The sequence below is a fragment of the Anomalospiza imberbis genome, chromosome 1, assembly GCF_031753505.1.
Source record: "Anomalospiza imberbis isolate Cuckoo-Finch-1a 21T00152 chromosome 1, ASM3175350v1, whole genome shotgun sequence".
In the NCBI taxonomy this organism is placed as follows: domain Eukaryota; kingdom Metazoa; phylum Chordata; class Aves; order Passeriformes; family Viduidae; genus Anomalospiza; species Anomalospiza imberbis.
Window position 1 is genome coordinate 106,762,701 of NC_089681.1, and position 27,170 is coordinate 106,789,870.

General features: G+C 42.9%; 1 protein-coding gene across 2 annotated transcripts; it reads left to right on the forward strand.

The window, feature by feature from the left end:
• Positions 1-1,835: 1,835 nt before the first annotated feature.
• CDCP1 (CUB domain containing protein 1) lies at positions 1,836-26,891 on the forward strand. 2 transcript variants are annotated; one of them, XM_068204384.1, is made up of 9 exons: positions 1,836-1,994; positions 14,412-14,615; positions 15,913-16,269; positions 17,551-17,919; positions 20,127-20,354; positions 21,043-21,423; positions 21,742-22,107; positions 23,334-23,415; positions 24,595-26,891. In XM_068204384.1, exons 1-9 carry the CDS (start codon positions 1,919-1,921, stop codon positions 25,043-25,045), a joined length of 2,514 nt encoding a protein of 837 aa, XP_068060485.1. In that variant the 5' UTR covers positions 1,836-1,918; the 3' UTR covers positions 25,046-26,891. The 2 variants fall into 2 exon arrangements, with proteins under 2 accessions (XP_068060485.1, XP_068060493.1); XM_068204392.1 differs by lacking the exon at positions 1,836-1,994 and adding an exon at positions 12,080-12,113.
• Positions 26,892-27,170: the final 279 nt, after the last annotated feature.

Consider the following 27,170-nt stretch of genomic DNA (forward strand, 5'->3'; position numbering starts at 1 on the left):
GTGGGGGAGGAGCATTTACTCTCTTATCACACCAGGAAAGTCATACAGACTTGTCCCTCAGCACATCAGCTCCAAATCAGAGGGAACTGAACTTAGCTGTCTCACCAAGGTGACGTTAGCTTGGCCAGCAACTGTTCATAGAGCTTACAAAGGGATTAGATGGTGATTTTCTTGTTTGGAAATTCTGGCAAACCACTGGGAAGACTGAGGACAACATAAGAGCAGCCAGACAGTGGGCGGTTTCTGGTTCTGTGTTCCTACATCAGAAGTACAAACGACAGAGTAGTGTTAAGGTTTGCAATGGACATAAACCCACATCCATTTTAGGAAGTCTAACTTCTTGGGAAGTCTAAGCTTTTTCCATGTTTAGATATTGGGGAGAAAAAAGAGAGAAGAAGGTAATATAAAGTAAGGTAATATAAAGCTGAGATAATAATTACTTTTTGTGGGAAAATACTGAACTTTATGAAGATGGGAAATCTGATAAGTCACAATTAACATCAACTAAATACTTTCCTCTTTCTCCAGTGGAAGAAAATAAAAGCTCTAGACCTCCCCTATCGCCTTAAATTAATGAAGTGGCATCAGATCTGATTTGAGCCCCTCGGACTCTCTCTATTCCCCCTCAAGTGAATGTAAAACTTCTATCTATTCATTTCTCTGCAGTCATATAAGCACTTAATTACTTTCTTGTTAGCACTATCCTTCTCTAAAGGCTGATGTGTTTTGCTAGATATATTTTCTTTTAATTGCATATTCTTTGCTGAGTAAAAAAGCCATACTTTGCAGAAGATCACTGAAAAATAGATTTATTTATAAAAGAGGGATAAAGATCTCCCAGGAGAGCTGAGTATCCTCACTGCCAGCTGAAATCAGCAAGAGCAAAGAGTCATCTCCAAAGCTGTCTCAAATTTGTAACAGGCTGTGAATTTCTGAATATTCTTGTGTACATTCCCATACATTTCTAGAATAGCCAGATGCTGCTGTGTGTTAGTATAAATGTACTGGGGTTTTGTCATGATATTGCCAAAGAAACAAATGCTCCGAAGCAACTGCATGGGATTACTAGGAGATGAGCTGTCTGACGTTAGTAAGGGATTTAGTCATTGGGCAAACATCTACTCCGGACTGTGTCACGATGGTTTCTGCTCAGTTTTCCCTTTGCAAAGTCCCCAGATATTTAACAAGCAGGATACAAACCGCCGTTTGCTGGGAGGAACCTGCTTCTGTCTGAAACGTAGCACTTCCAAACACAATAATTTGGATTGGAAGGGGCCTTTAAAGGCCACCAAGTCCAAATCCCTTGCAATAAGCAGTGACATCTTCAAATAGATCATCTTGCTCCGAGCCTTGTCCGACTGTCCGTGAATGTTCCCAGGGATGGGGCATCCACCACTTCTCTGGGCAACCTCTGCCAGTGTTTCACCACTGTCATCACAAAACATTTCTTCCTAATATCTAGTCTGAAGATGCCAAAGTGGTTTAAAACCATTACCCCTTGTCTGGGTAAAAAGGTTTGGCCCCAGCTTTAAGCTCCCTTTAAGCCTTGAAGTTCAGAGACGCTTTGGCAAGCAAGGGGCTCTTTACCCGATAACACCTCCGAGGGGGAGAGGGGAACTTGGTGACCGACAACTCAGACCCCTTTCGGTAAGTGTAAATGATGTCGGGACGGGGCAGGGAAAAGCGTTTAGAGCAGGAATAACACCTTTCGGACAAGGACCCGCACCTCCGGCGCCCCGCCAAGCCAGCTCCACCCCGGAGGGAGCACTCGGGCGGGGACGAGCCGGCCGGGAGGAAGAGGAGGGATTTCACCTGCCCAGCCCGGCCCGCCCCTCCAGGTGCGAGGTGGAGCAGGAAGCGGCGGCGGCGGCGCCGGAGGGGACCCGTGCCCGCCTCGGCGCCGGGCCCATGCGGGGAGATGGCGGCGGGCCGGGCGCTGGCCGCGCTCCTGGCCGCGCTCCTGGCCGCCTCGGCGCAGCTGCTCCCGCGGGAAGGTAGGGACAAGGACAAGAAGGGCTGGCTCCCGCCACCCTCGGCTCGGTTCCCCCTACCCCCGCCTCGGTTTTCCATCACCCCCACCCGGGGCTCAGCTGCCATCCCATCCCCTCCCCGCCGCCCCTCAGGGGCTGCCTGGGCCGGCGGGACCCGCCCGGTGCGCGGCTGAGCCCGGGCTCGCTTGAGTTGGCGGCACCGTAGGCGAGAGACTGGTGACTCTATCTCCGTGTGCTGCTGCTGATTTAATAACTATTAGTTATTAAAAGGGGCGGGGGTGCTGGGGTAGAATCACGTCGGTAAAGTTTGTGCGGTGGGACATTTCAGTTTCCGCACTTGTAGTCACAACGCTCCCTTTTCTTTCTCTTTGAAAAATGCTAACGAGAAGAATTACTTGATCTTTACGTCCTTGCTTGCTGGAGTATTGATTATGCAAGTAACTTCACTAAGTCCTTTTCCCTGGACGGCAGAGGGGCAGCTGAATTCTCTGTAAAGAGCAGAAGGTCCCTGGACTGTGTTCTGTGTGGGATCGTGGAGTTGCCCCAGTTTTTCAGCAGAGAATGGTGTTTATATAGAACGACGGGTGAACCGTAGATGCAGGGAAATGGAATGGCTTATATGCCCAGCCGAGTCAGATGGTTTAATGCTCACTACCAGCTCTGCATCTCTTGAAATTCCTGGATGCTTGTTGAAATCCCATGTATCTAACCCTGTGTGCAACCCTAAAAGAATTCCAGTTATGAGCACAGGGACAGTGTGTGGTGTTTTCCTCAATTTCCAAAGCTGCTTGATTGCAAAAAATGCCCATCCTCAAGTCTAAACAGTCTATTTAACTGCTATCAGTAGTCCATTTAAAGGCTCTTGAAGTATGAGTCCTTATGTATAAAATAACTGGTGAGTTATTTGAAGTGACTGTAAATTACCTGAAGAGCCTGATGTGAAATTTATGCCTTCTTAGTATTTCTGTTACCTTTAACTGCACTGGTTCTGCTGAAGTGGAGCTCAGGCCATTATTATCATAAACAAAACACACAAAACGTTTCCTTTGAAATTGGACAGCCCTGAGGTTTAAGTTTCAAGCTGTGCAGTCTTTTAAATAAAATACTTGCATTTAATGTATTGCCTCTGAGTTGAGTGAATAACAGCAATTTGCCTCTCTAAGCCTCTTCAAAGGAAAAAGAAAATATAATACTGTTTAATAATTGTGCTTTGCTTTCAGAGTAAACAAATATTTAAAACCTTAGATGGGTCAGCACTAGAAGCAGAGGAGGTAGACTGTCCAAGGATCTTAGCTTAATCTAGAGGAACATGGGAGAAAGACCTCCCCAACTTCTGGCCTTGCTCTTTGGCAAATCGTGAAGTTGCTGTTTAAAGCAAAGGCAGTAACAGTGAAGTTGCACAAAACACCACTGATAGACCCAGTGGTTTCTTGCCACTGATGGTGGCCCCTCTTCCTACCTCCTTCAGTCCCTTCCTTTCCAACCACGGGCTTCTGCCCACTTGTTTGCACAAGCACCATCACTCCTGTGTGCCAGGTCCTCTGTCACTGTCTCAAACTCTCTAACGTGGTGCCTTCCTCCTCTTTGAGAACCCCCAGTCCCCCAGAAAAGAGGTGGCTCAGTCTCAGCTACCTTGGCAGCATGGGTTGGCAGACTGAAGGTTGGGATGGTTTGAGCGGGACACGAGGCAGAGGGGAGTGGTGAATTTCTGGGCTTGTTGGCACGTGAGACCTCATGCGTCCTTCCTTCCAGTGGGAACTGCTGTTATTATTGTGCAACCAAAACTGTTGGAACATTTCCCTAAGCAAAGGTTTGTCCCGAAAGCCCAAGACAGCTCAGGTTAAGATTTTCCTCTGCACGCCTGTGTAGTTTGTAATTTTTAAAGAGTTCCTGTTGCTCTGGTGCTGACATTGGTACTGGCTCTGCTCTGCTGTGTTTTGGCTGCCTCCCTTTCAGCAAGGCCGGGTTTAGGCTGGGTGCGCACGTGGGGTGTGTCTGAGGCACACGTGGCTCCTCCTGGGGAGTGGTGATGCTCTGGTGGGACGGCAGCAAATTTTGGTGTGCCTGTCTCTAAAGCTGTCTCTTGTCGTCCTTGGTGAAGTTGTTTCTCCTCTCACCCCCCTGGTCCACCCTTTCCCAGCAGGTACAGTATTACAGCGGTGTTCCTGTAGGAAGGTGTAGGTCGAGCGTGGCTGGTCACATTGTCCTCAGAGGAGCTTGTGGGTTTTCTTGAGATGCAACTTTATGCATAAAGTAAATTATCAAATGAAAGATTGGTTCTAACTTATAGCTGGAAAACTACAGAATGAAGTATTTGGTGTCCTGGCTGTGCACAGATGTGGGAGTGTGAATGGAGTATTGCATATCTGACCTTTGAAAATGTGTTTTCCAACTAAAAATTAGTTTCTTTGAGGCACTAATAATGAAGTTAATCAGGCTTCTATGCTGTCTATGAAACATAAACATTTCAGGTTTAAAGTATCCTTATGAATGTGATAAAATCTGCATATGTATTCTGGGCTTTGTCTTTAAAATGCCATTGTTATAATAAGTGAATTTAGAGATAGTGCCATGTTGATTCTTGCTCTACCCTCCAGTTATTATTTTCTTGGCAACTGACTGATTTGAGTCACACGTCAGTCTTGACATGTAAAGCTGCTTCATTTAATAAAATAAAAACCCCCAAGCTGTTAGCAGGGTCATTCTGCTGCTCTGACAGAATATAAATAACGTTCGTGTTTGTTCTCTTCTGAAAGTCAGTGGAAACTGGATTATTTCCATTCTGAATCACCATTTGTTCATTCGATTGAGAACCTCTCCTTTTAAGACTACAACCAATGTACATGTGTTGTAACTTTTTTTTTTTTTTTGCTTGCCTTATGTCATTATCAGTCTGGAGTGCTAACTTTTTATTCTCTAGAAACTTATGTGTTTATAGTAATATATTATTTATAGTGTGTCTCAGTTCTGGTACTCTGGTACTACAACCTTAAATTCTCTACCAGAAAATACCCCTTTTTTTTTTTTGCTTTTCACAATTTCAGAACTTTTTGTTTGAAATGTTTTGGGTTTTTTTAAGAGGTAAGTGTTGTCTCTGTGTGTTTTTCATTTGTCTATAAGTCTGAAGGGATGTAGAGGTGATGGGAAGGTTTGAGTGTGTGAGGTGGTCGGAATGTGAAAATATTTGAGGATTGATACACTGAGCTGAATTTATTGTCCATAGCAGCACAAATGACCACCAATTTGAGTGCCTCCCCCCTAGACATCCTCAGTAAGGTTGTTGTCTCTGGAGTTGTGTGAATGAAGTTCCTCCAAAAGCTGTACTCTTGGTCCTGGGCTCACTCACACGCAAAACTGGAAGCACCAACAAATAGAAGCCACTTAGCTACAAAGTGGCTCAGGAGAGAAGAAACGGGATATGATAAGCCAGCTCCTGAGCCTGGCTCCTTAGGTGACTGGCATCTTTTTTCTGCCTGGGGTTGTCATTTGATGTGGTGGCTCATCAGCCAAAAAATAATTAGGGGAAAGCATGCTGCAAAGGATTATTTCTTGGCACTGATTCAAGGCAAAGGACTAGGCAAGGGAGAAACAAGGTGAGAGGATTGGAGGCTGATGAATCTCATGTCCAGAGTACCACCATGGACCTGTGACATGGAGGAAGTTTTATGTTAGCTAGAAGGCTATCCTCCTCTCATTTCTACTACAATTCTGTGTATTGTCCTGCTATACTGCAATGAGAGTTTCTAGACAGAAATCAGGGCTTGCTGTATGAAATAAGGGAAGAATCTTTCCCCTGCCTGATATCCGATATCATGTGAGTCAGTTGTACTCAGGCTTGTTAATTGCTTATATAAATTATCTACAAATAATGTTGGAATAGGGAAAAAAAGTAGGAGAAAACTACTGAAAAATAATCTGACTTCTTTAAATATGTAATAGCAGCAGTATTTTCACAAATAAATGTTGCTGGTGTTCAGTTTATTAATGTAGCCCTTATCACCCAGCCTAATTGGTATTTATATCACCATATGTTATATGAAAAGCTTTGTGATCCACAACTGCCAAACCTTCAGTCTTAGGCAGAGGCTGAACAACTTTGCACTTAGTGCATTCCAGAAATATTTCAAATTGGAAATAGCGTGAGGAACCATCCTGTGCTGAGAGCAAAGTCAAGATACTTTTGGCTTTGCCTGTGTTGACTAAAGCTGTGGATGACAGAGGCATGGCGTGTTTGCAGATTAGTGTAGATGATGGCTGAATAGCTCCTTTCTTCACCAGTTTTTCTGTATTGATCCCATTCTCATTTGCTTTTTGTAACTGCTGATGGCAAAGCATGACCTTCTTCAAGTCCTGGGCGGAAGAGCAGTGAATATGTTTGGAGTTGTACCCCTTTGTGTTGTGGCCAGAGTGGGAACAGTGGTAGTGCTGGGTTTTTCCTGGGGCTATGGGGGAAGCTGGGTGCTGCTCACCACTGCCATGAGTGGAACGTGCCTCTGAGCTGAGCTGACCAGTAGTTCTCTTACAGCAGCAAAGTCCTCTTGCTCTCTTCTGGGTGCTCACTGGAGCTTTCCCTTTGGATGTTTTCTGGTCTTGGTGTCCTTGAAGAGCTCCTAGAAAGACTCAGCTGCAGCAAAGCATGTATTAGCTCGAGAATATGGGGAAAATAGTCTTGGATGCCAGTTTTGATCTAAATGAGCTCTTTTGTTGGACTACCCTTGTAGCCTTCTGTTAAAATATTTTTTTAAATCTGCACCTTTAATAATTTCTGTAATTTAAAAACCTTTGCCTGATTAGGGGAAAAACTAAAGATATCACTTTAACAAAGCACTTCCAGCAGTTTCTGGGGCAGCATCCAACTTACTGGTGCTGCTCAGGTGTCTCTGTCAAACCTCAGCTCTGGAGAGGACAACACCCACTGCAGCAGGGGTTGGCTTGTTGGAACCAAACCATTAACCAGTTCCTGAAGAGCAGCTGCTGACTTCGTGCTCTCTTATTAGGATTCAGCCAGTACAGCCAGGTCACCATCCCTTGATTCGTAAACTTCTCGAATATCTTGCAGATGTTACCATACAGTTTCTTCTTGCTTCACATCTGCTTGTGCCACCAGGGTGTGAAGGAAAGGACGTGGGCTGGGCTGCACTTAGTACATTGCTGGCTTTTACAGCCAAGAGCAGAGCAACATCTTGAGTTTCTGTATTGGCGGGTGACAGAGGCGAGGGTTTGCTGCCTGCAGCTGAGCCTGCCTGGTGTGGATAGTATTGATGGGACCTCCTGGAAGATCTTCAGCTGAAGAGTTGTGCCATAGTGTCCAGTAGATATGCATTTCAAGTATGTTAGTAAGATCTTGTCTGCCTGTGAGTGCCCAGGCTGCCATTACTGTGGAAAAAGTGATTTTTTGAAAAAAAAAATCTATCTCCTGTACCAGGGATAGGGTCTCTACTTTGCCTATTCTATTGGACACCTTTTAACAACCACCCACAAGGGTGCCATGGGGCAGCCTGCTTTGAGCTGTGCCTTTTGCTTTCTTGGGGAACAAAGTGAGTGTGCATTTTGGAGTTGATCCTGGATTTTCTCAGTCCCTGGCTGTGAGACAGAGGAGAGAGAAAGCTTTGAGGAGTGGAAAGAGATGATTTGGAGTTTCTCAGAAGAGAGAGACTAAGAGCTGAGGCAGGATGTTTGGTGTGGGAGGGATCCCTGATTGCAAAATGTACTTTTACACCTTTGTTAACCAGAGCCAAGACTGAAGAGCTGCTCAGACATGCTCTGAGATGTTGTCCTCTTGTTGGCTTAAATCAAGGTAGGGATAAAAAACTGTGCAAGCAAACACCCCTTTGATTAAGGGAGGCTCCTGCAGGGACCTGCGTGGTGTCAGCGTTCCTCCAGCCAGTGTGACATTTTCTCCTCAAGCTGTGCAGACACAATCAAACGTTTTATACATTGTATGCTGGTGGTCAGCTCACAGAGGGTTTGCTGAGCTCTCCATCTCACCTCTACAGAAGCAACAACACTTCATAACTGTAAAATAATAATTAGGAAGAGGCAGCTGAGAATCAACAGTGTCTCTTTCCCATTTGTGGTGAAAAAAGCTTATTTTAAAAAATCTATTGCACGAGTTATATGACTGTCTTAATTATCTTTCAGAAAGGTTCTAAAGAAACCTGTATAAGTACAGAAATGTATAGTTGTTGGGGCTTTTTTTCAGTTATTTTAAATCTGAAGGTACTTTATTCCTGTTAGACATTACAAATTAATGAATTAACAACTTTTAAGTAAGCAACCTTGTTGGCCTGGGGTGCTGACAGATCTTCTCTGGTGAACTGTGCTGGAATGGCTTGTAACATCACTATGTTAGAAGCGTCTGCCCTTCCTCCCTGATGAGGAGAAAAATACCTACCTCTCGCCTGCTTTGCATCCCATCCTGGCTATCAGTTCAAACAATCAGTGATGATTAGGGGGCTGTTCTGTGCTGGCTGAGGAATGGGTATTCTTCCCCAGGAGCCCTCTCCTGAGGTGTGGTTACCATGGCATAATTGCTTTTTTCAGCATCTATCTCTGAGTTTACAAGCTTTGCAGATTTTATCACTGTAATTTTCTGGGTGATTCCCTGAAAGTAATCCGTTCACAAAATATGGACCTGATATCCCGGACAAGTGTGGTGGTGGAAGACAGGTCAAATATGAGGAGATAATCATGTAATATAGAAAGTAGTTTACATTTAAATGAACAAGGGTTGGCTGTAGTTTGTGATGGTGCTTGTGATCTCTCTTTTGCTGCTCACAGCACTGTTCAAGAGGTGAGAGGAGTACAAACTGTGTGTGTGTGTCCCTGACTAACTTTGTTAAGGGCTTGAAGACTGTGAAGGCAGTCACCGGGATTACATTGCAGGTGAGACTGGAGGAGTGGATGATGCTTGGGCAATTGGCTACTGCAGTTGAACTGGAGAGTTGGACTCAAATTGTCAAAGATATTAGTAAGACAGGTGCAAAACAACTGAGTTGGCAAAGCAAGAGGAACTTACTCTTTCAGGTATTCCTTGATGTGTTTTTGGCCAATTTGAGTGAACTGTGCAGTGAATTCAGTGTGGTGGTGAGGTGATGCACCACCACACTGAGTTACTGTGTTACACCCCTTGCTTCCCAGCCTCTTGCCATGACTCTTGCAGCAGATTATGTGTAGTGGAATAACCTCAGCAGGCTCTGAGTGTGCCTGCAGGTCAGCATCCCCGCAGGGGCTCGGAAGAGGCAGTGAGCCTCCAGGAGGGCCTGCCAAGCGGTGGAGACAAACAGCATCCCTGTGTTATCCTTGTCCCAGGCTGGTGGCACAATACCCTGCAGGGAACGAGCCGGTTCTCTGGAGAGGCTTGTTGGTTGTGTGGGTTCAGATCCCCCTGGGGCAGAACAGGGGTTTGGATACAGGTATTTCATAATCAGAGCAAGTTCCTGCTGCTCATCTTGCCCAGCAGCCCGGCTCCTCCAGCTCATGAATGGTGGCTGAGTCAGCCCCGTCCAGCTGGGTTTCGGTAAAAACGGCTGTCATGGAACAAGCCCGTGATTTAACTGGAATGAGCAAACCAACAGTTTTCGTACATAATTCTGGGATAAATTAACATCTGGGACTTCGTTGTAGGGTTTGTTTTCTTGTTCTGTCTGGGGCTCTTTTGATTGTTTTAATCCACCTAGTCAAGTCTTGTAGAACAATCCATAGATCCTTATGGGTAAATTACTGCAGTAAAATGCAGCTGTCAAGCCAAAAGTAGTTGGACTCTGTTCTAGCTCCTGCTTTGTGTAGCAAGGCACTTTACATAACCATAAAAATTGCTCTTCTGCCAAGTCCTTTGCTCGTGTGTATGTACACACACTCCGTGTGAGTGCTACTGCCCTGACTATTTGCCAGCTGTCTTCTACATTGCACTCCTTCTTGTACAGGAAAAATGTCCTTTTGACATTTATATGTACATGTTAAAATTACTATTAGCTTGTTAGATGAAAACACAGTAAATAAATTTAGGCTCAACTCTCTGGAGTGATTTAACTTGTTTTACACTATGCAGTTTGCTTCTAACCCCAGTGGAAGAACTCTGAGCACTAACATAAAAGTTTGGAAATATCCTATTAAGAAAAAGCTGTGTTTGTGCAGAGAGGGGCATTACACTAGTAACAGAGGGATGCTGTGATGAGAAAACTCTCACAAAGGCACATTCTGAAATGAAGAGGACCAGTAGAAAAATCCAGTTGTGGAAGGGAGAGTGTAGATTGAGATTAGGGCAGTTGATGAAATATCCAAGGGAGGCTGCAAAACTGTAATTGCTTGGAGGAAAAAACAATAGGGTGAGATCAGCTGTCTGCATCAGCTATGAGCCAGCTCAGGACTGCAGGCTTTACCTCTAACATCTAGCTGAACGATTCCATTGTTGTATGGACAGAGATGAGATCCAGCTTGGCAATGCTTCCTCATGTTGGTTTGGATATCCTGTGTGTCATCCCTGTGCAGCAGCAATAAGGCATGGAAATTGCTTCTTTTCAAGAAATGTGTCCAGTTACTGTTAATGCTAATAAAAAGGCGTGCAGTGGGAGTCACAGACAAAGACAGACTGCTGTGAGTCATGAGGAGACTCACTCGTGTTTATAAAAGCTCTCCAATAAAGGTGCTCTTTAAGTAGTCCCTCTGTCGTGCTGCTCATGTGTGGCTGTAGTTTGGGGCGTTCTAGCCATTTGTTCATTTATTTTTAATGGCTTTGGGATCACTGCATATACTTCCCACATGATTCTTTTATTCTACTTTTCCTGTTAGATTTGATAAGTCTAATGCAGCTTAGCACATCCCTAGCAGCTGCCTGCTGTTGGCATTACAGCACCATGCTCTTATTTACTGGCCAAAATTATTATCTGTAGATTTTCAAGCAAGCTGTTTGTTTATGCATGGAAGGTGTCTGTTATTATGTGGGCTTCTAGCAGGCAAATTTGCTGGCCTGATTTGGTATAGATCTGCATCCTTCTTGCATACTGCTGTGATGATATATATATATTGATCATTGAAAACACTTCTGTGATTTTGGTCAGGTTCTATTTAGGAAAGCTGAGGAGTGGGATAAATATATGCTGGAAAACCAGATTGACCTGACAAATATTTGATATTCTTGCAGAGAGATCAAATGAAGAATGATTATATGGTCATGAAGTCAGCAAGAGGAAGGGAAAGGAGGGGAAAAAAATTTCCACATTTGGGAAAGCAGCTGAATTTGGGTCTTTCAGGGGCTGGGGAAGAGGATACTTTGTTTTGACCCTTGTAGGACCCTTTGCTTATTTCAAAGGGCTAAAAAATTCTGTTCTTTGTTTTTGGCTCAGGGTGTGTATTTGTTTTGATTTAAAACTAGTCACGTGCTTAAGGCTATGCTTGAACTTAATCCTCATGACTAAAAATTAGAGCTATGTGCCAGCATGTGGTGGAGGAGTGCTGGCTGTTGGTGGTCCTGGTCTCTGTCCTGCCAGGTTGGCCACATGGCTGTGCTGTCCCGAGGATGGGGAAAGGAACAGCGATAACTGTTTGACTAGAGAGTTAGAAACAGACTTTTCAGTAATACTTATAAACTTACGGTGTGAGTATGACGATTACCTTGTGCAGGAAAGAAATGTCTTTTGTCCATAGTTATTAATTATTTGGTTTATGTTATTAACACACCATATCTGGATGACTTAAACATTGGAAAAGTTACGAACATCATGCTCAAAGGTATTTTGTGCACTAAGTGTTGTAAAATAAAACCCAAAGAGAACCCAAAAAGAACCCGGTGGTATTGAAAATAGAACTCTTGGCTAAGTTGGAAGCAGTTGTTTTGCTTTCTTTTCCAGAGACTGCTTCCTCCTGAAGAATGGGGAAGAGCAGCACTGACTGATTGCTTAGCTTTACTTTCTTCCCCACCCCATGGACATTGCCCCTGCAGTTGTCCCCTGTGTGCTTGGAAGGTCATTGTACAGGCATTTCCCAGGCTACATCATCATCTTTTTTATTTCCTCAGGAAAATCTGTATTGAAAATCTCTGCAAAAGCATTTCTAAGGCAGAAACACAGATGTAAAGTGTGCCAGCCATTGGAAGAGGCAGGAGAATGCAGTGTAGGCTCTCAGGTCAGAGAACTGTCCTGTCACTTAAATGCTGTAGGAAAGTTACTCAGTGAACAGGAAAGTTACTCACTAATGGTATTAGAAGGTTGGTAAACTTGTGGTTAAAAATATGTGCTGCAATTAGGCAAGCCTTGTGGTGTTTGAGATTTTCTTTTAAAACCTTTGATCTTGGAGGCAAATGGGTAAGGCAGTTCCAAGGACTTAATAAGTCTTTTGACTCCAAGATTGTGTAGAAAAGCTAGAAAGGCTGCAAAAAGGCTCAAGACCAGCAAAACTCAGATAAGCACATGATGGGCTCTGAGTACTCTATTCTGCCCTACTCCCCCTAGCAGTGGGGGTTTTGATGCCTGGTGTTGCCAAACCTGGAGCCACAATGTTTCCGGTGGCAGGGACGGACCATGTTGACTGCACGGTCCCCGGGGCTTTTGCAAAGCACTGCAGTGAAAGTCAGGCCCTGCAAAACCATGAGATTCCTGTAAAAATTAGGAGCTTTTTAAACCTCTCTTCAATAGAACAGATGGTTTTTGTGTGAAATTGAGTCACTAATGCAATAAGCTGCTTTCAGCAGCTGTGATGACTGAAGCTTTGAGCTGGCTGGGTATGTTTGTTGAGGGTCTCTGGTGTGCCCCTGTGCCATTAGAGGGCTCTGCTGATCGAGGGTTCCCATGGTGTGTTCAGCCCCATTCCCCACAACTCCACCAGGTGAGCCCCTGCATGTCTGGGATCTGATCAGCATCCTTGTCACCCCTGCACCAGCAGCAGCTGGTGTGGACCAGACTGGTGCTCCAGGGTTGCTGAGCAGTTGGACAGAGCCTGGGCATCCTGCAGATGTGTGTGAGCCAGCTGTTCTCCTACACCTTCCTGACATGCTGCCTGGTAATTGGAATGGCTTCAGGGGCTCCCTCAGGGCACTGCTCTGCTGAGTTGCCAGCACAAATCTTCTCTCATTGAGGTTAATGAGCAAGAGGATTCCCGACCTGGCATATGGGTAGAGCTTTGTCATGCAGCCCTGTGTGATGTCCCACTCAAGGCAGAGATGTTGTTGAACCGAATTTGGGGTACCTTTATTTCTAGATCTCTTACTGTTTTTTTATATGCATGATTTTTGTCTCATATACAGTAAAAGCACAAGTACTGTAGACACTGTCTGTGTGATTCTGTGCTGGTGATTCTGTCTTCCGTACACTAAAATAAGGAATGGAGAGCAATGAAAACAAGCAGCAGAAAATTAACTGTCTGTTCTGTCCTCAGATTTTCACCTGGGGCTGGGGTATGGCTCACTGCAAACTTCACTTATTTCAGCCAGGGCTGGCCTCAATATTTGCTGAGCATCCAACTGAAGTTAATAAAAGTCATCTTAAATGTCCAGTCAGTACTCTCTGGTGTCTTATATTGTGTGTATATTTTTAGAAGACAGTCAGGTTTGAGTCATTTTTTTTGATAAACTGCTACCCATAAAATAAAAGATTATTCAACAAGCAGTTAATTCAGTGGCTCCAGTATTTCCTGTGAGACCTGCTCCTGCATCTGGCAGTACTTGAGGATAGGTTGAAATCTATGAAGTATTTCCCAGAAGCTGTGAATCGGTGATGGTCGTGGCAGAGATGGAGAGGAGGTGTCCAAGCACACACAGTCTGTTTCAGGCCACAGATGTGTTCTGTGCTGGTGAGGGGCACTGCACAGACATCCTGTACCTTCAGGGAATGAGTTGTGAAGGGTGGGGAGGGTGGGAGAGGGCCATGACTGCACCTAAAAATATCTGTTGGTATGTGCTTTTGGTATTGTTGGAATATCTCATCTGGCCTGCAGTAATTGTTGAGGCACACCCACAAATTCATCTGTTACCATTGTCTGTGATTAAAGTTGAAGCTTGTTTTTTTTGTTTGGCCGCTGAATAAACTTCCTGAATTGAGTCGTGACTTGATGGGTGCCTTCAGAATTGAGGCAGGCTGTGTGATAACAAACTCAAAACAAAAATCAGGAGAAGAAAAATTTGGAAGGAATAGCTGAGCTACTTTTTAAATGTGAAGTAAATTACACTGGTAAGGGTAAATTGGAGCGGAACTGATTGTGCACAAATTCCCTGTATACCTCTCCTGTGCACATGCAGCAAGCATATTTTTATGTTGTCTGTGCTGGAAAAGAGGAGGCATTTTCTGTTGGTACAACACCAGAGGCTCCTGAGAAGTGGATGCTAATATTCAGACACTGTGGCATCTGTGGGGCTGTGTGGAGACCCTGGTGTTACTCATATGTGCTAGTAACAAAACACCTCCGTTCTACATATTTTTTCTTTCTTAGCTTCCTTTACAATCTCTCTTCATAAAGCGGACAACACCACAGTTAAGATTAAACTGAAACCCAGTCTTCCACCAAGCTGTCGAATCCGCATGAAAAATGTCATCATGTCTGAACTCAAGATAAAGCCTGGGGAGAATGTGACTTTTACCTTCACCTGTAGTACTCCAGAGAAGTATTTCATCACGGAAATTCAGAAAAATATTGGTAAGATACAGATTTTTCATTTTTCCCCAGTGGTAATTTTCCTCTGGTAAAACCACGTGCTTTTTTTTCCTGCTGCTGTAATTAAAGGTATCTGCCATAATCTTAGGTAAGAAGAAATCTTTGATAAATAACCTTGAATGACTGCTACAACTATGCAAGCTGAAGAAGTCTGTATGGCAGCTGGCAGAATTAATATATACTTGGCTGTGTTGGAAACAGCTAGAAGGCAGTTTGCTGCATTAATTCCTTGCTGCCTTTCCTTTTCCCACGATTTATAAACCCATCAAAAAATCTTTTTGTTCCTGTCAAAAGCCTCTGAACATTTATAATAATATGTATTTGATGAACAGCTTGGTTGTGTCTACAAGGACAGCAGAAACATTGAAGACCTGCACATGTTTCTTTATCTTTAATGAATGTTATTGAAGTCAAGAAACTGTAAATTCAGAAGTGTAACTAAAGCTTCTTCTGCTTTGAATGCTATCCCTGGTGTATGTACTCTTTAATGGCATGAACACGTGCTACTTCTCAACTAGATCCCAAACTTCATTGGGTATTCAGTCTTTAGTAACATCTTCATTATTTTTGGGGTGATGTTCAAGGATAATTCTCTTCATGTTTTGGAATTTTATTCATATGATTCATGCAGATAGTAATGCTCACTGTATCTCATATATTTGCAAGACACACTTGTGATATTTCTTCTTTAAAGTCGAAGCCTGGACATGGATTCAAGTTACTTATTTTGAGTGTCAATCAATTGTTCGGATTTTTCAGATAAAAGTTTTCAGGGTTTCCCCCAGAATGCTGCAGTGGCAGTTGTTGTTGTTTATCTGGGCACCAAGGGAAGAAAAACATAGTTTATGGCAAGCAGTAAAAAATTTAAAGATGAATGATTTGCCAGGAACTCTCTGGGGGACATGGGATAAAATGGATTCTCTAGATCTGTGATTTCCAGCTCTCTTGACACTGCATTTGTCCCTTTGCCCATTCAGACTCTGCCCTATTCACTAAATACCTTCTAAATTCTTCAGCAAACAAGGTGGAATACTAGGGACAATTAATCCCTCCTATTAGTCAGCCTGACTAAAGCAGGTTTATCCTGTCTATTCTGTGGGCTGAGAGTCCTGTTTGGAGACAGCCTGTGACCATGTTACAGGAGTGTCTTTCAGTGCACATAGAGGAAAAGATTAGTGCAACCTAAAAATTGTGATAATAGCAAGGAAGGGGACGTAAATTTCCCATTTAATGGAATACTTTCCAGAATGTATCACAGCTCTTCTCTCTCTGCATTTAGACTGTGTGTCAGGCCCATGTCCCTTTGGAGATGTTCATCTTTACCCTCCGGGGCTACCTCGCCTTAACAGGACTTACATCTGGGACGTGAAGGCAAGTACAAAAGCAGGACTGGAACTAAAATTTTCTACCTCCTGGCTAAGACAGATTGAACCAGGAGAGACGTGCCCAGACTCCGTTAGCTACAACATCAACAGCTGTATTGATAGGGCCACGGTCAACATTGGCACTTTCTGCAGGAATGGCTCCGTGTCTCGCATCAAGCTGCTGGGAGGAGTTGTCATGTCCCTGCACCTCCCGTGGCACTTGCCTCTCACCACCTCAGGCTTCAACATAGCCAACAGGGCTTCCATAAAACGTGAGTACAGAGTAGTGCAGCTGCCTCCTGCAGATTGCAGCAGAACCTATTTCAACCTTTCTTCACAGCTAACCTTCCAGTTTTGGTGCTGCTATCCCTAACTCCCTTCCACTTCGGCTTTTCTGGAATCTATTGTTGTATGATCTTTAGTGTAGTTAGATGGTGTTCTTCTGGAGTCAAAGTATTTGATTAAGTACATTAATAATTTTAAATCTCTTCAAACTTCCTAAAACTTAAACATACCTGCCTTCTTGTTTTTGTGCATTCAGCTAGGTGAGACTAGGTAGTATAATTAGAATGAGCCAGAGAGTTTTTTGCTGGTTGCAGTGTTTAGTTGGGCTTCTTTATTTTTAAAAAAGTTTCTTTCACTTCTGGAGCCTCAAACCAATACTTCTCTTCCGGAGAGGACTGTGGGAAAAGGTGAAGCAGTGCCTGGAAGGCACAGGAGGCTACATAAATACGTTTATCTGTTTCAACCTGCACAGTAACATAAACTGTTGTGTAATAGTCTTCCTAAAATACTTGGAATATTATACAGCAATCAGTGGGTTACTTTGTGATCTCATGACAAATCTTGCTCTGCACTTGAATTCTAGTGTTGTTGCTATCAGTTATAAAAGAAACCTGGTCCAGGTTCAAGCTTCTAGAACATGAGTGTTTTCTATTTCCTGGCACTCGTTGCACTTGCACATCATCACTGGAGTCCTAGAGTGGGACCATAATTTCTATGTACCCAACTTCACACTGCCAAGAGTCATCCAAGGATAAAGTGCCTTATGCAGCCTGCACAATTCACATTTGTGTTTTATTATGCATATTTGAGGCTTTTTGCTGGTGTGCTTTTGTTAAATTTAGGAGGTTTTTGTAAAGAGACCCACATGCCGCTATAAAAGCTTGCATCTTTTGTTTCCCAAAATTCAGTGAAGCAGAAGCATTTATCAGGTTGTGAGTTTGCTCTTGCACATTCAAATGTAGAAATAGGAATTAGGATCTTGCCTTTGCCAATAATAAAGGCTTGTCTGTTCATGTACTTGAAAGGTTAACCTGCTAAACTGCAAATGCAGTATTAATACATTCTTTACCTTTTCTCTAATTGAAGACATAAGAATCAACTTAAGTAAATGTTTTAGTCTGAGTGTTTTGTAATAACCTAACCTGTAGGTGGATTGGGTGATCTCACTGTCAAAATAAAAAGACTCTGCTTCTTGGGTGGTAGATATGCCAGTGTGTCTTCAGTAACTTGAACTTGTTTTAAATGTTGTGATTCCCTCCCTGTTTTAGGGTTATCCATTATTGAATCCATTTTGAAGGGGGAGTCTTCAATCACCCTGATGTCCCCTAACTACCCGCTGGGCTTTCCAGAAGACGAGCTCATGACGTGGCAGTTTGTGGTTCCTCCCAACATGAGAGCAAGCGTGTTCTTCCACAACTACAGCCTCTCCAACTGTGAAAGGAAGGAGGAGAGGGTGGAGTACTACATTCCTGGCTCCCCCAGCAACCCAGAGGTGTTCAAGCTGAGCGACAGCCAGCCTGCCAATATTGCTGGCAGTTTCAACTTGTCCCTGCAGGGCTGTGATCAGGATGCCCAGAACCCGGGCATTCTTCGCCTGCTCTTCCAAGTCGTCGTTCAGCACCCGCAGGTTGATGAGAGTAAGTACCTGCCCGCCCCTTTTGTTGCTTTCGCTTAAGGATGTCTGGCCTGAGTACCACAAGGGAGATAAATGCTCTTTTTTGTTATTTTCCTTGAACTTTGGACCCTCTATGAGTTTAAGGAGGTTGCCAAGCAACACTGAGGTCTGTTTTATTGCCCAGGGTACCACTGGCCACCCATACAGCAAGGCGAGGCAAGCAGCAGTGCTGAAATTTGCAATTTGCAATGGAGTATTTAGTGCTGCTGTATTTTTTACACCATAACTTAAAAATGGAGACTCCTTTCCCCTTTCCAGCACCTGAATCATGTAATTGGAAAATGCCTTTAACAGTTTTGCTTTCAGACATGAGATAAAGATCATTCTTTAAAGTGTGAACCCAGTTTTTTGTTTCCTGCATGAGCAGTTGCACCTAACAAGGTGAAACCACTATCGTGGTAGGTAGCAAGATCTGTGGAATTAACTGGTGAACTGAGAGGTGTAAAATTGTCTCTGTATTACTAATGGCATCAATATGCATCTTCCCTTTCTTTCTTCCTTCGAGTTTTAATTTTGCTTCCTAGAGGAGGTTGAACAGCAACAAGTGTGAAGTCACGTTAAACACAAAAGTTATCAGTAAGAAATTCCACTAATAATATCCCCTACATATTTGGATGTTTTTTACCTTTCTTTCTCTACATTGAGAAAAAAAAAATTGTTGTTTTCTAGCTTCAAATTCCAATTGGTTTAGCACAATGACTTGTAATACCAGAGCATTTCTCTAAAAACAGAAATAAAAGGCCTGTCTAGGTAATGAGCCATGGAGTTAGTGATTTAACCTCTGACTTTGCAGCTCTGACCTCAGTTCAAAGTGAAGGTTAATAATCAAGGTGCACTCACTGCAGAAGAGCAGGTGAAGGAAAGTCCACACTTGACTGCCACTGTGTCAGGAGCTACTTAGAGGCTTTCTAAGTAATTTTAGAGAGAATAAGGTTTGAATGGCTTGTGCCCTGAAGACACATAGCCAGAAAGGATCTGTAGCATCTCACGGTTACAATTCTTTGCTCTTTCTCTGTCTAGCCTGGCTCCGTTTATGAACAGCAAATCCTCACAGAATTGTTGTTAACAAAGTTGTGTTTGCTTACATTTATTGTGTGTTGCATCTTGGAAGCTAGACAGAATGAAAACATTATATTCAGTTAATCAGCTTTATCTCCCTTCTTCTTTGGAAAGCAAAAAGAATTTTAATATATTTATGGCCAGTAGACAAGACGATAATCACGTAAAAAATTAAAACCAGGTTGTCATTCTGTGAATGAAATATAAGTAATAAACCATTTGGATTTAAGAGACAACAGTGGTTTCTCTAGGGATTTTATTGGATTTCATGGTTGATTTTGTAGTTATATAAGTCCCATCTAAGATTCAAATTCAACCCTCAGGTTGCCATCTGCAACATTGCTCTTATTAAAAATGCATTGCTATCTGCATATTCTCAAAGCTTCCCAAACATTTGGGTATTCCACAGCTGTCTGTGGTACTTGTCATTAAATAAGAAGAAAATATAGCTCTTTCCAGTCACAATAACTTCTTGATCTGACTCTTCCTGTGTTTAGCTGCTGCAGGAAAACACATTCTGAAAAATTATAACCTTGCAGTAGGAGTCCTAGGATACATGCTTGGTTGTGCCAATGACTTGGATAATCCCATTTGACCACTTGCCTTTTTGTCTGCCTGATTTGCCACACAGGAGAAAGCTATTTTATTCACTTTTGTGTATGACTTTGAGATGTGTAGCTAAAGCTAAAACCAGAAAATGAAGAGTAGTAATAGAGTATGTGTGTATATACTATTTTTCCCCCTGACCTTTGTAGAATCATTGAATGGTTTGGGTTGGAAAGAACCTTAAAGATTATCCAGTTCCAAACTGCCCTACCATGGGCAGGGACACTTCCACTTGGCTGCTTGCTTTTTTTGGCATCAGAGAGAGGTGTCTTAGCTACAGCATCAGGATGTTGAATGGATCCAAAATCTATCTTTCCACATGACAGTCAATCTTTATGAACTACACTTGCATTTTTTTTTCCTTTTTCTTTCTATTTTCTCCTTCCAGATGTTCCAAGTATTTGGTGTAACAGCTGCTCATATAACGGGGTGAGAAGAGGTGCAGGAAGAAGCTTCACACTATGCTTCTTGGCTATAATTGCTCTGGGGTGTTTTTGGTTGCAGATGTCACTCATTTGGTCGACCTGAGCAAGGAGAAGAACCTGACTGTGACAATACACTTGGAAGGGTGGCCCAACTACATCCCTCTCATGTCTGAACCCATATGCCTGATCTGCAAGGATCCTCGCACCTGTGACCGTGTCTTGACTTTAACCTCTGGTGCTGTCTACAAGATCTCCTTTCTGTGCAAGGACTTGTCCCGGCTGAGGATCACGGCTGAAAAAGGCATAGGTACTACAGAAGTGGCTTAATGCTGTTATTTAGGGAATGCTTTTGTATGTTTTTCCCCAGGGGTCAGCTAAACTTGCTCCCTTGCTTTGGCTCTAAATGGATTGACGTTGGAAACCAGGTGTTGGGCAGCTGGGAGATAGGTACAATGAATCTGGAGGTGACCTTGTTCAGTACATCATTCTACTTTTAAGAATAGAAACTCTGTAGCTATTCCTAGAAGAGAAGAGATGGAAGTCACCTAAGTCACTGTAAATTATGGAAACAGAACCAGAGGGCCATAAATCTGCCCATGAAAATACAGGACCAAGGTTGCCATCAGGAGTGCATCTTGTTCTGCATGCATGTCTCTTTGATGTAGGATTTTCCCAAATGCTTTCAACTACAGGTAGAAAAGAGATTTGAAGTATCTGTACCTTGACTAGTCTGCTGCAATGTCCCAGTCAGCAGGTATATCTTGAGTGAATATGTTTGTTTCTTTGGTGTCCTGCACCTGTTAAGGAAAGCTCTTTAAATACAAACAATACTCATTTGGATAAAGGTTACTAAGGGAGGATATTTTCTCTAGGTAGATGCTTATCTGGGTCTGCAGACCTGATAGTACTCTGTGTGTGCCCAGGTATTTAATCTGCAGGAAATACCCAGCCCTTGGGATTTTTTTTTGTTGTTTTTGTTTTTGTTTTTTTTGCAGGCTGCATGGATATTCGTTGGTGTCAGAGGAGGATCTATTCCCTTTCAGTGCCTAGGGCTATTACCCGATTGCCAATTCGACTGCATATGTTTATTTGGAAGCTCTTGGCCACTGATATGATCAACATAGAAATTACGTATCCGTCCTTGAAACTTCAGCAACGTGTCCAAGAGCAGAGGTGCAACTCGAGCTACGGTTACAGCATTGTTAGTGCCACTCCAGAGACAGAGCTGAATGTTGGTGTATTCTGTCCTGGTGGATCTATTGAAAAGATTCAGATGAGGAATAATATCACCATATCCTTAAAAACATTTGGTAAAGGATTCATCAATGAGTCTATCCCTCAGGATCTGAAAATGTCTTTTGTGCCACATATTAAAGGTAAAGTAGTGTATTTTATACTACTTTGTTGTATGGTGATAGATCTCTCAATAGGCTTATTAAAGCACTTATGGATAAACAGAAATTAAGAGTTCAATTATTTAGCAATGGCTCTAGGACTAGACTCTAGAATCAGTCTTTATCTGAACCAGTGATGTGGTTTATTTCGGGAAGAGAGAAGGAGCTTTGTATTCTAGGTAGTGGATAGTTGACTGTGGCAAATTCTGCAGGTATGTCTGTATTTATTGTGATAACACTGACGTGAGAAAGGACAATTATCAAAACCAGGTTTTCTTTTCTTCTTCCCCTTTGCTACAGATGAGTGCATATTCACTGTGAGTCCAAATCCAAAAGCTAAAGTTTACTTGCAGACTCCCAACTGGCCTCACGGTTTACCTCCTTATGTTTCCATATCCTGGTTCATCGTTGTGCCCAGCAAGCGAACTGCGCGCCTCGGGTTCTCCGAGGACCGCATGGGCATTGCCTGTGAGACAGGCCGTGCCTACGTCAACATCAAGGAAGAGACTCTGGGAGCAGAGGAGATCGTGCGCCGCGAGGACGAGCTCCTGCCCCAGCCCCGAAATATGCTCCACAACTTCTGGGTGAACGTCTCCAACTGTAGACCTGTGGATAAGACACAGCTGGCCTTGCAGTTCTGGGTGACTTCTGCTGATAAGCAGATAGGTGAGTCCTGTAAGGTTGTGGTGGTTTGTTTTCTGCTTGTTTCCTTGCTTTCCCTTGAGGTAGCAGTAATGAATGGTAGTCCTCCTTGGGTGTAGGCAGTTTGTGAGTTTTCCTGCCTTTGGAAAAGTCTGTCCCTTGAAAACTTCAGAGAGCTTCAGCTTGGTATTTCTAGGAGCTGGGGAGGAAGGAGGGGTTTAAATGTGGTATGGTTTTTGGGGGGTGAGGGGGAGGTGTGTTTCTGGGTTTTCTTTCATTGACACAAGAAATGGCCAGGATCAAGGTAATAAGACTAGATTTCATTTAAAAAAATTATTTTAGCTTTTTAAAATGCAGATAACAGAATATATTAAAAGATCAAGTGATGTTTTTGCCTTCCAGGGTCACAGACCTAGTGAACAACTTGGGATTTGATTATGCTAACTTATTCATCCAAGTAGTTCTCATTTCATGTTAGCAGTTCAATTAGTCTCAGTGTTCACATGAGCAAGAAATCCTCCCTAGGACAGTTCTAACCATTTAATGGAGACTGGGCCCTAACTGCTACCAGCAAATTCTGTTTCTTGTTCTCTTTCATCTCCCTGAAACATAAACAGGTTTTTTTTTTTTTTAAAGATGAGGGGGCATTTTTAGGGTAGGTTTTGCTGATGTAAATTTGCTTCTCATTTGCACTTTCTAATTTTTTGATCTTTTTTTTTTTCAATCTGTGCTGCTTTTGAAACTTGCAGCTTTTTCTTTGCTTGTGCCTGGACTTCCCTAATCAATTCTATGACTCTTAGAAAACCCCAGGTCAACACAGCCTGTCTATTTCAGCGGAAAGATGGTTTTGAGGGGAATCTGTGAAAATGCCACTATTATTTCTTTTGAGTCCTTCTCTGTTTCTTTCTGTGCTTTCATCTCTTCTTTGCCTATTCAGCCAGAGACATGTGAGGTGCTGTAGGTAAGTTTAGCAGTGCATGGGCTGTATCAAAAACTCTTGGAGGTGGGTGGGTTGGTTGGGTTTTTTAGTTGTGCTCCACTGCCAACAGCAGGAGTTTGTTGTTGCTTGGCCTCCAATCTCTTGGAAATGGCTTGTGTTGCCCTGTGGCAAGCATGGCTTAGGAACTCCTGCTCTGCCAGCAGCTGCTATGCTTAGAAACTCTTAAAGGGGTTCAGACCCAGACAGATTTTAGGAGAAAGCTGGGTGTTCCTTATTTTGCTCAGTGTCCTTGTTGCTTGTCTGTTTGCAGACCTTGGAATCATAGTTGCAGTGGTGGCCGGGGCTGGAGTTCTCACAGTGATTGGACTGGCTGTGTGCTGCGTTAAGAAGAAGTAAGTTCATAATTCAGCATGTGTAACTTAGCAGTTCAAGAGGGTATTTTGGGAGAGCTGCTGGGCCCTCTGTTTCACGTGTTGATATCCTATGAACCAGGATCTAAAGCATGAGGATGGCACAGTGGAAGTAGTGTTGACCCCAGGAATATTTCTTTACTTTAAATTGACTAACTTCAAGAGCAGAGCAGCATTCCTAGAGTCACATTATTTCAACCTGCAGAGCACTGCTTACCTTGGCCTTAAGTGCAGGCTTTCAGGTGTACTGTGAGTCAGGTGTTGGTTGGACCTCCTCAGCAGTCCCTGCAACATGAAATCCCAAGGAATGTGCCTGTTGCGTGCATGACTCTACTCAAGTCTTTGTTCAAACAAGCTGTGAACTCACGCAGATACACTAAGAGCTTTCTTTCATCCGCACAGCCTTCAGCAGCTTCTGGAGTTTGCACATCAAGTGGGAGCAATTTTCTGTGAGATGAGCCCTTGGGGAGAGAAGTGGGTTGTGCAAAGCATACATTACTCACACAAGCAGAGTCTGAAGTCAGTGGTAGCCTGGGCTTTCTGATACATGTCTGCTCAGTGCTGTCAAGATGGTTGGCCCTGAAGCTGTAGAGCTGGAACAAATTTATGCAATATGGTGACTAGTGCAGTTAGGAGCACATTTCCCTGCCACACAGCAAAGACTTTACAAATTCAGGCTTAAAAGTCTTAAGTTCAGCCTTTGTTCTTTCCAATTTAGGGTCAGTCAGTCAGGAAAACATAATTAAGAAAAATTCATTTGACTTTCATTTTGACCCACTATCTTGTCTTCAGTAACACAGCCTTGTTTTTGTGAGGATCTAATGGTCTCTGGGTCTTACTAATGCCAGTGGATGTTGTGGGACTTGGTACAGTGCGCAGCCAGAACCCCAGTGCTTGGGAGACCATTGGAGTTAATCATGCAAACTTCAGGGTCAGCAGAGCAGCAGTGGGTAGCCAAATAGCATCAAGTTTTTTTCTGCTCTGTTAAAAAAGAATGTCTAGGCTCAAAGTTTTCTCCCAAAATTGCAAGTAAAGCCTTTAATCTAGGTAGACTGCCTGACACTGTATGGTTGGGATGAGTGAACAGAAGCTGTTGTTATTGAGTTCCAACACGCCAGACATGTTGTTTTTGACCTGTTAACAATTTCACCTCTGTAACAGGAAGAAGAAAACCCAGAATCCCATGGTGGGAGTGTACAATGCTAATGTGAACACCCAGATGCCTGGAAGAAAAGGCTTATTCAGAAAAGGGAGGCAAAACAATGAATCTCATGTCTATGCAGTTATTGATGATGCTGTGGTCTATGGACACTTGCTGAAGGAGTCCAATGGCTCAGTCTCTCCAGAAGTTGATGTCTACCGGCCTTTTGATGGACCCATTGGTAGCTTGCCACCTTCTCCACCTCCATTCTCCTTCAGAAAAGACATCAAACACTCTTCTAACACCGAGGAGGAACCTCTGCCCCTGACAGACACAGACCAAGACACTTACACGTTTGCTCATCAGAAAGCAGGGCAGTCAGAGGACAATGGAGATGCAAATAAAAAGGATAAGGGAGATACAAGTGTGCCCTTGCTGGAAAATACGGAACGGGATGGTTCAGTGGAGTAATTTTATGCCAGGTATAGCAGTTTCCTGTGGAAACACAGGTGTAAGGACAGTGGCCTAAGACAAAAACATACTGAAGAGGAGTGTTATTTTTAAATATGTTTTTATCTTGTTTTGTTTCATGTGTGTGTTTTCAGGTTTTTTTTGTCCTTTTTTTTTAACTTCAGCTGTTGATAGCTTTCAGTTTTAAAGCGGACATCTAGCAAACTCAGTATCAGTCAGGACTCTCCAGGACTGGTTGTGAAACAGGTGCCAAAGCTGTGCTTCTGCTTTCTACTATATGGGCATCAGGAAATTTAATTCCTAACCACCAGCTTAAAACTGGACACTGGTAGTGGGGAGAGTGTTCTGTTCAGTATTTCCTCCTCTCACAAACCATTATTTGTCTGAGTGTTGGTTGGTGACTCCTAGAAGATGCAGATGCATCACTGTCTCAAGGCAGCTCCAGATTGCACATGTCCAGGCGATCTGCTAGTATCTGACCAAAGGGTGACCATCCTTTCCATCGCTTGCAGCTTGAAAATCCATCAGATTTAGCATGCCACTGGCTGTGTGAGTGTAGTGAAGACCATGTATGCTTACTGGAAGAGCTCTGTGCATGTAAATCAGTGTGATCACTTGAGCTTGGGTTCTTCTCCTTCAGAAGATAAGTTATGGGCTTTCTCTAAGTTTCAGCAGATGTTGTTGTACTTGGATTGCACCATGTGAGCTTACACCAAAGACTATTTTATTTGCTCTTTGACAAAAACAATTTCAAAACTCTAAACCAGTTTGTGGTTCTGTTCAGGTGCCTGTGACATTCACATTTTACTAATACCTTGCACTTTTGGATCAAGTGAGAGTTAAGATTCAGTAAAGAAATAATGTTGTGGTCATTCAGCTGTTTACCAGTGCTTTTCACTTCACCTGTTACTACGGTTTAAAATACAGGGTAAAGAAAATTGTTTACAGCAGCTGATATCTCTGAAATGCAAACAATGAATCCATAAGAAAAGCCTAGATGTTTAAAATTTTTTTCTTTGGTGTATCAGTCTGAATTTAGCAACCATGTTGTTATGATGATGAAGACAGTTCTTAACTTCTGACAGAACTTTCACTTCAGTTGTCTAGCTGCCCCTGAAAGGTATCTCTTGAAATCAGGTCTCATTTTAAGTGCTGTAGTTAGCATGCCCCTCAGTATCTGTGCCTTTGACAACATGAGGGCCAGATTCCTTGTGGGAATGAAGTTGCCTTTTATATACAAACATCTGCCTTGTTCAGGTGTACAGTTTACTGAGGGTGTTTGTAATTTTGTGTGCAGCACTAGACTCAACAACTGGAGAATCTCTTTCCAAATACCTTACCATGGCTGTTTCTAGCCTGGTGATACACAGTGACATGAAACTTTCAGACAGGTGTTGCATGCAATAATGCTAAACATATAATAATATTTAAAATTAAAATGCCTTTATTAGAAACCTTACTGTTTACATTAAGTGTGGATTTCTTCCTGTGTTAACTATGCTGGCATTGCTCATTGACTATTTGGTGGAGTGTGTGTATTTAACAGTGTGTTAATACTGCTCGCACCTCTACACAATTCAGTATAATGTCATACCTGACACAGTTTTCTGTTGCATATATTAAAACACATGCCAGCTAAAAGTCCCTTTAATTATTTCAGGTATTTTCCTGCTCATTTTTATTATTTTCAATACAGAAATTTGTACCCCTAGATCTCTGGCTACTCACTGGGATCACATATTTCAAAGTGTACTGGATTGTTTTGATGTCATTTGAGAACTTAAAAAGATTTCTGCGATACTGGTATCAGCTTTTCTCAGGTAACTGAATTGCCAAAAACAATTTTTATCAGAGTAGTCAGTTGTGCATTTGTCTGGTCAATGTTCCTCACTTCTGTTTTATTGAATAGTCTGTAACAGAAATTCAAGGCTTTCTCATCCCTCTGTCTCAACTTCTGCAGTTCCTTAGATGAAATGTTTAGTTCATGTTCCTTGTAACCAATATGAAGAAAACATAATGGAGGCTGGGCTTTTGTTCACAGCCTCTTGATTCTTGAGAACATACTTCTTGTTGACTGATACTTTTATGTGTTCTGTTTTAACTCAGCTTTTCATGTGGCAGCATA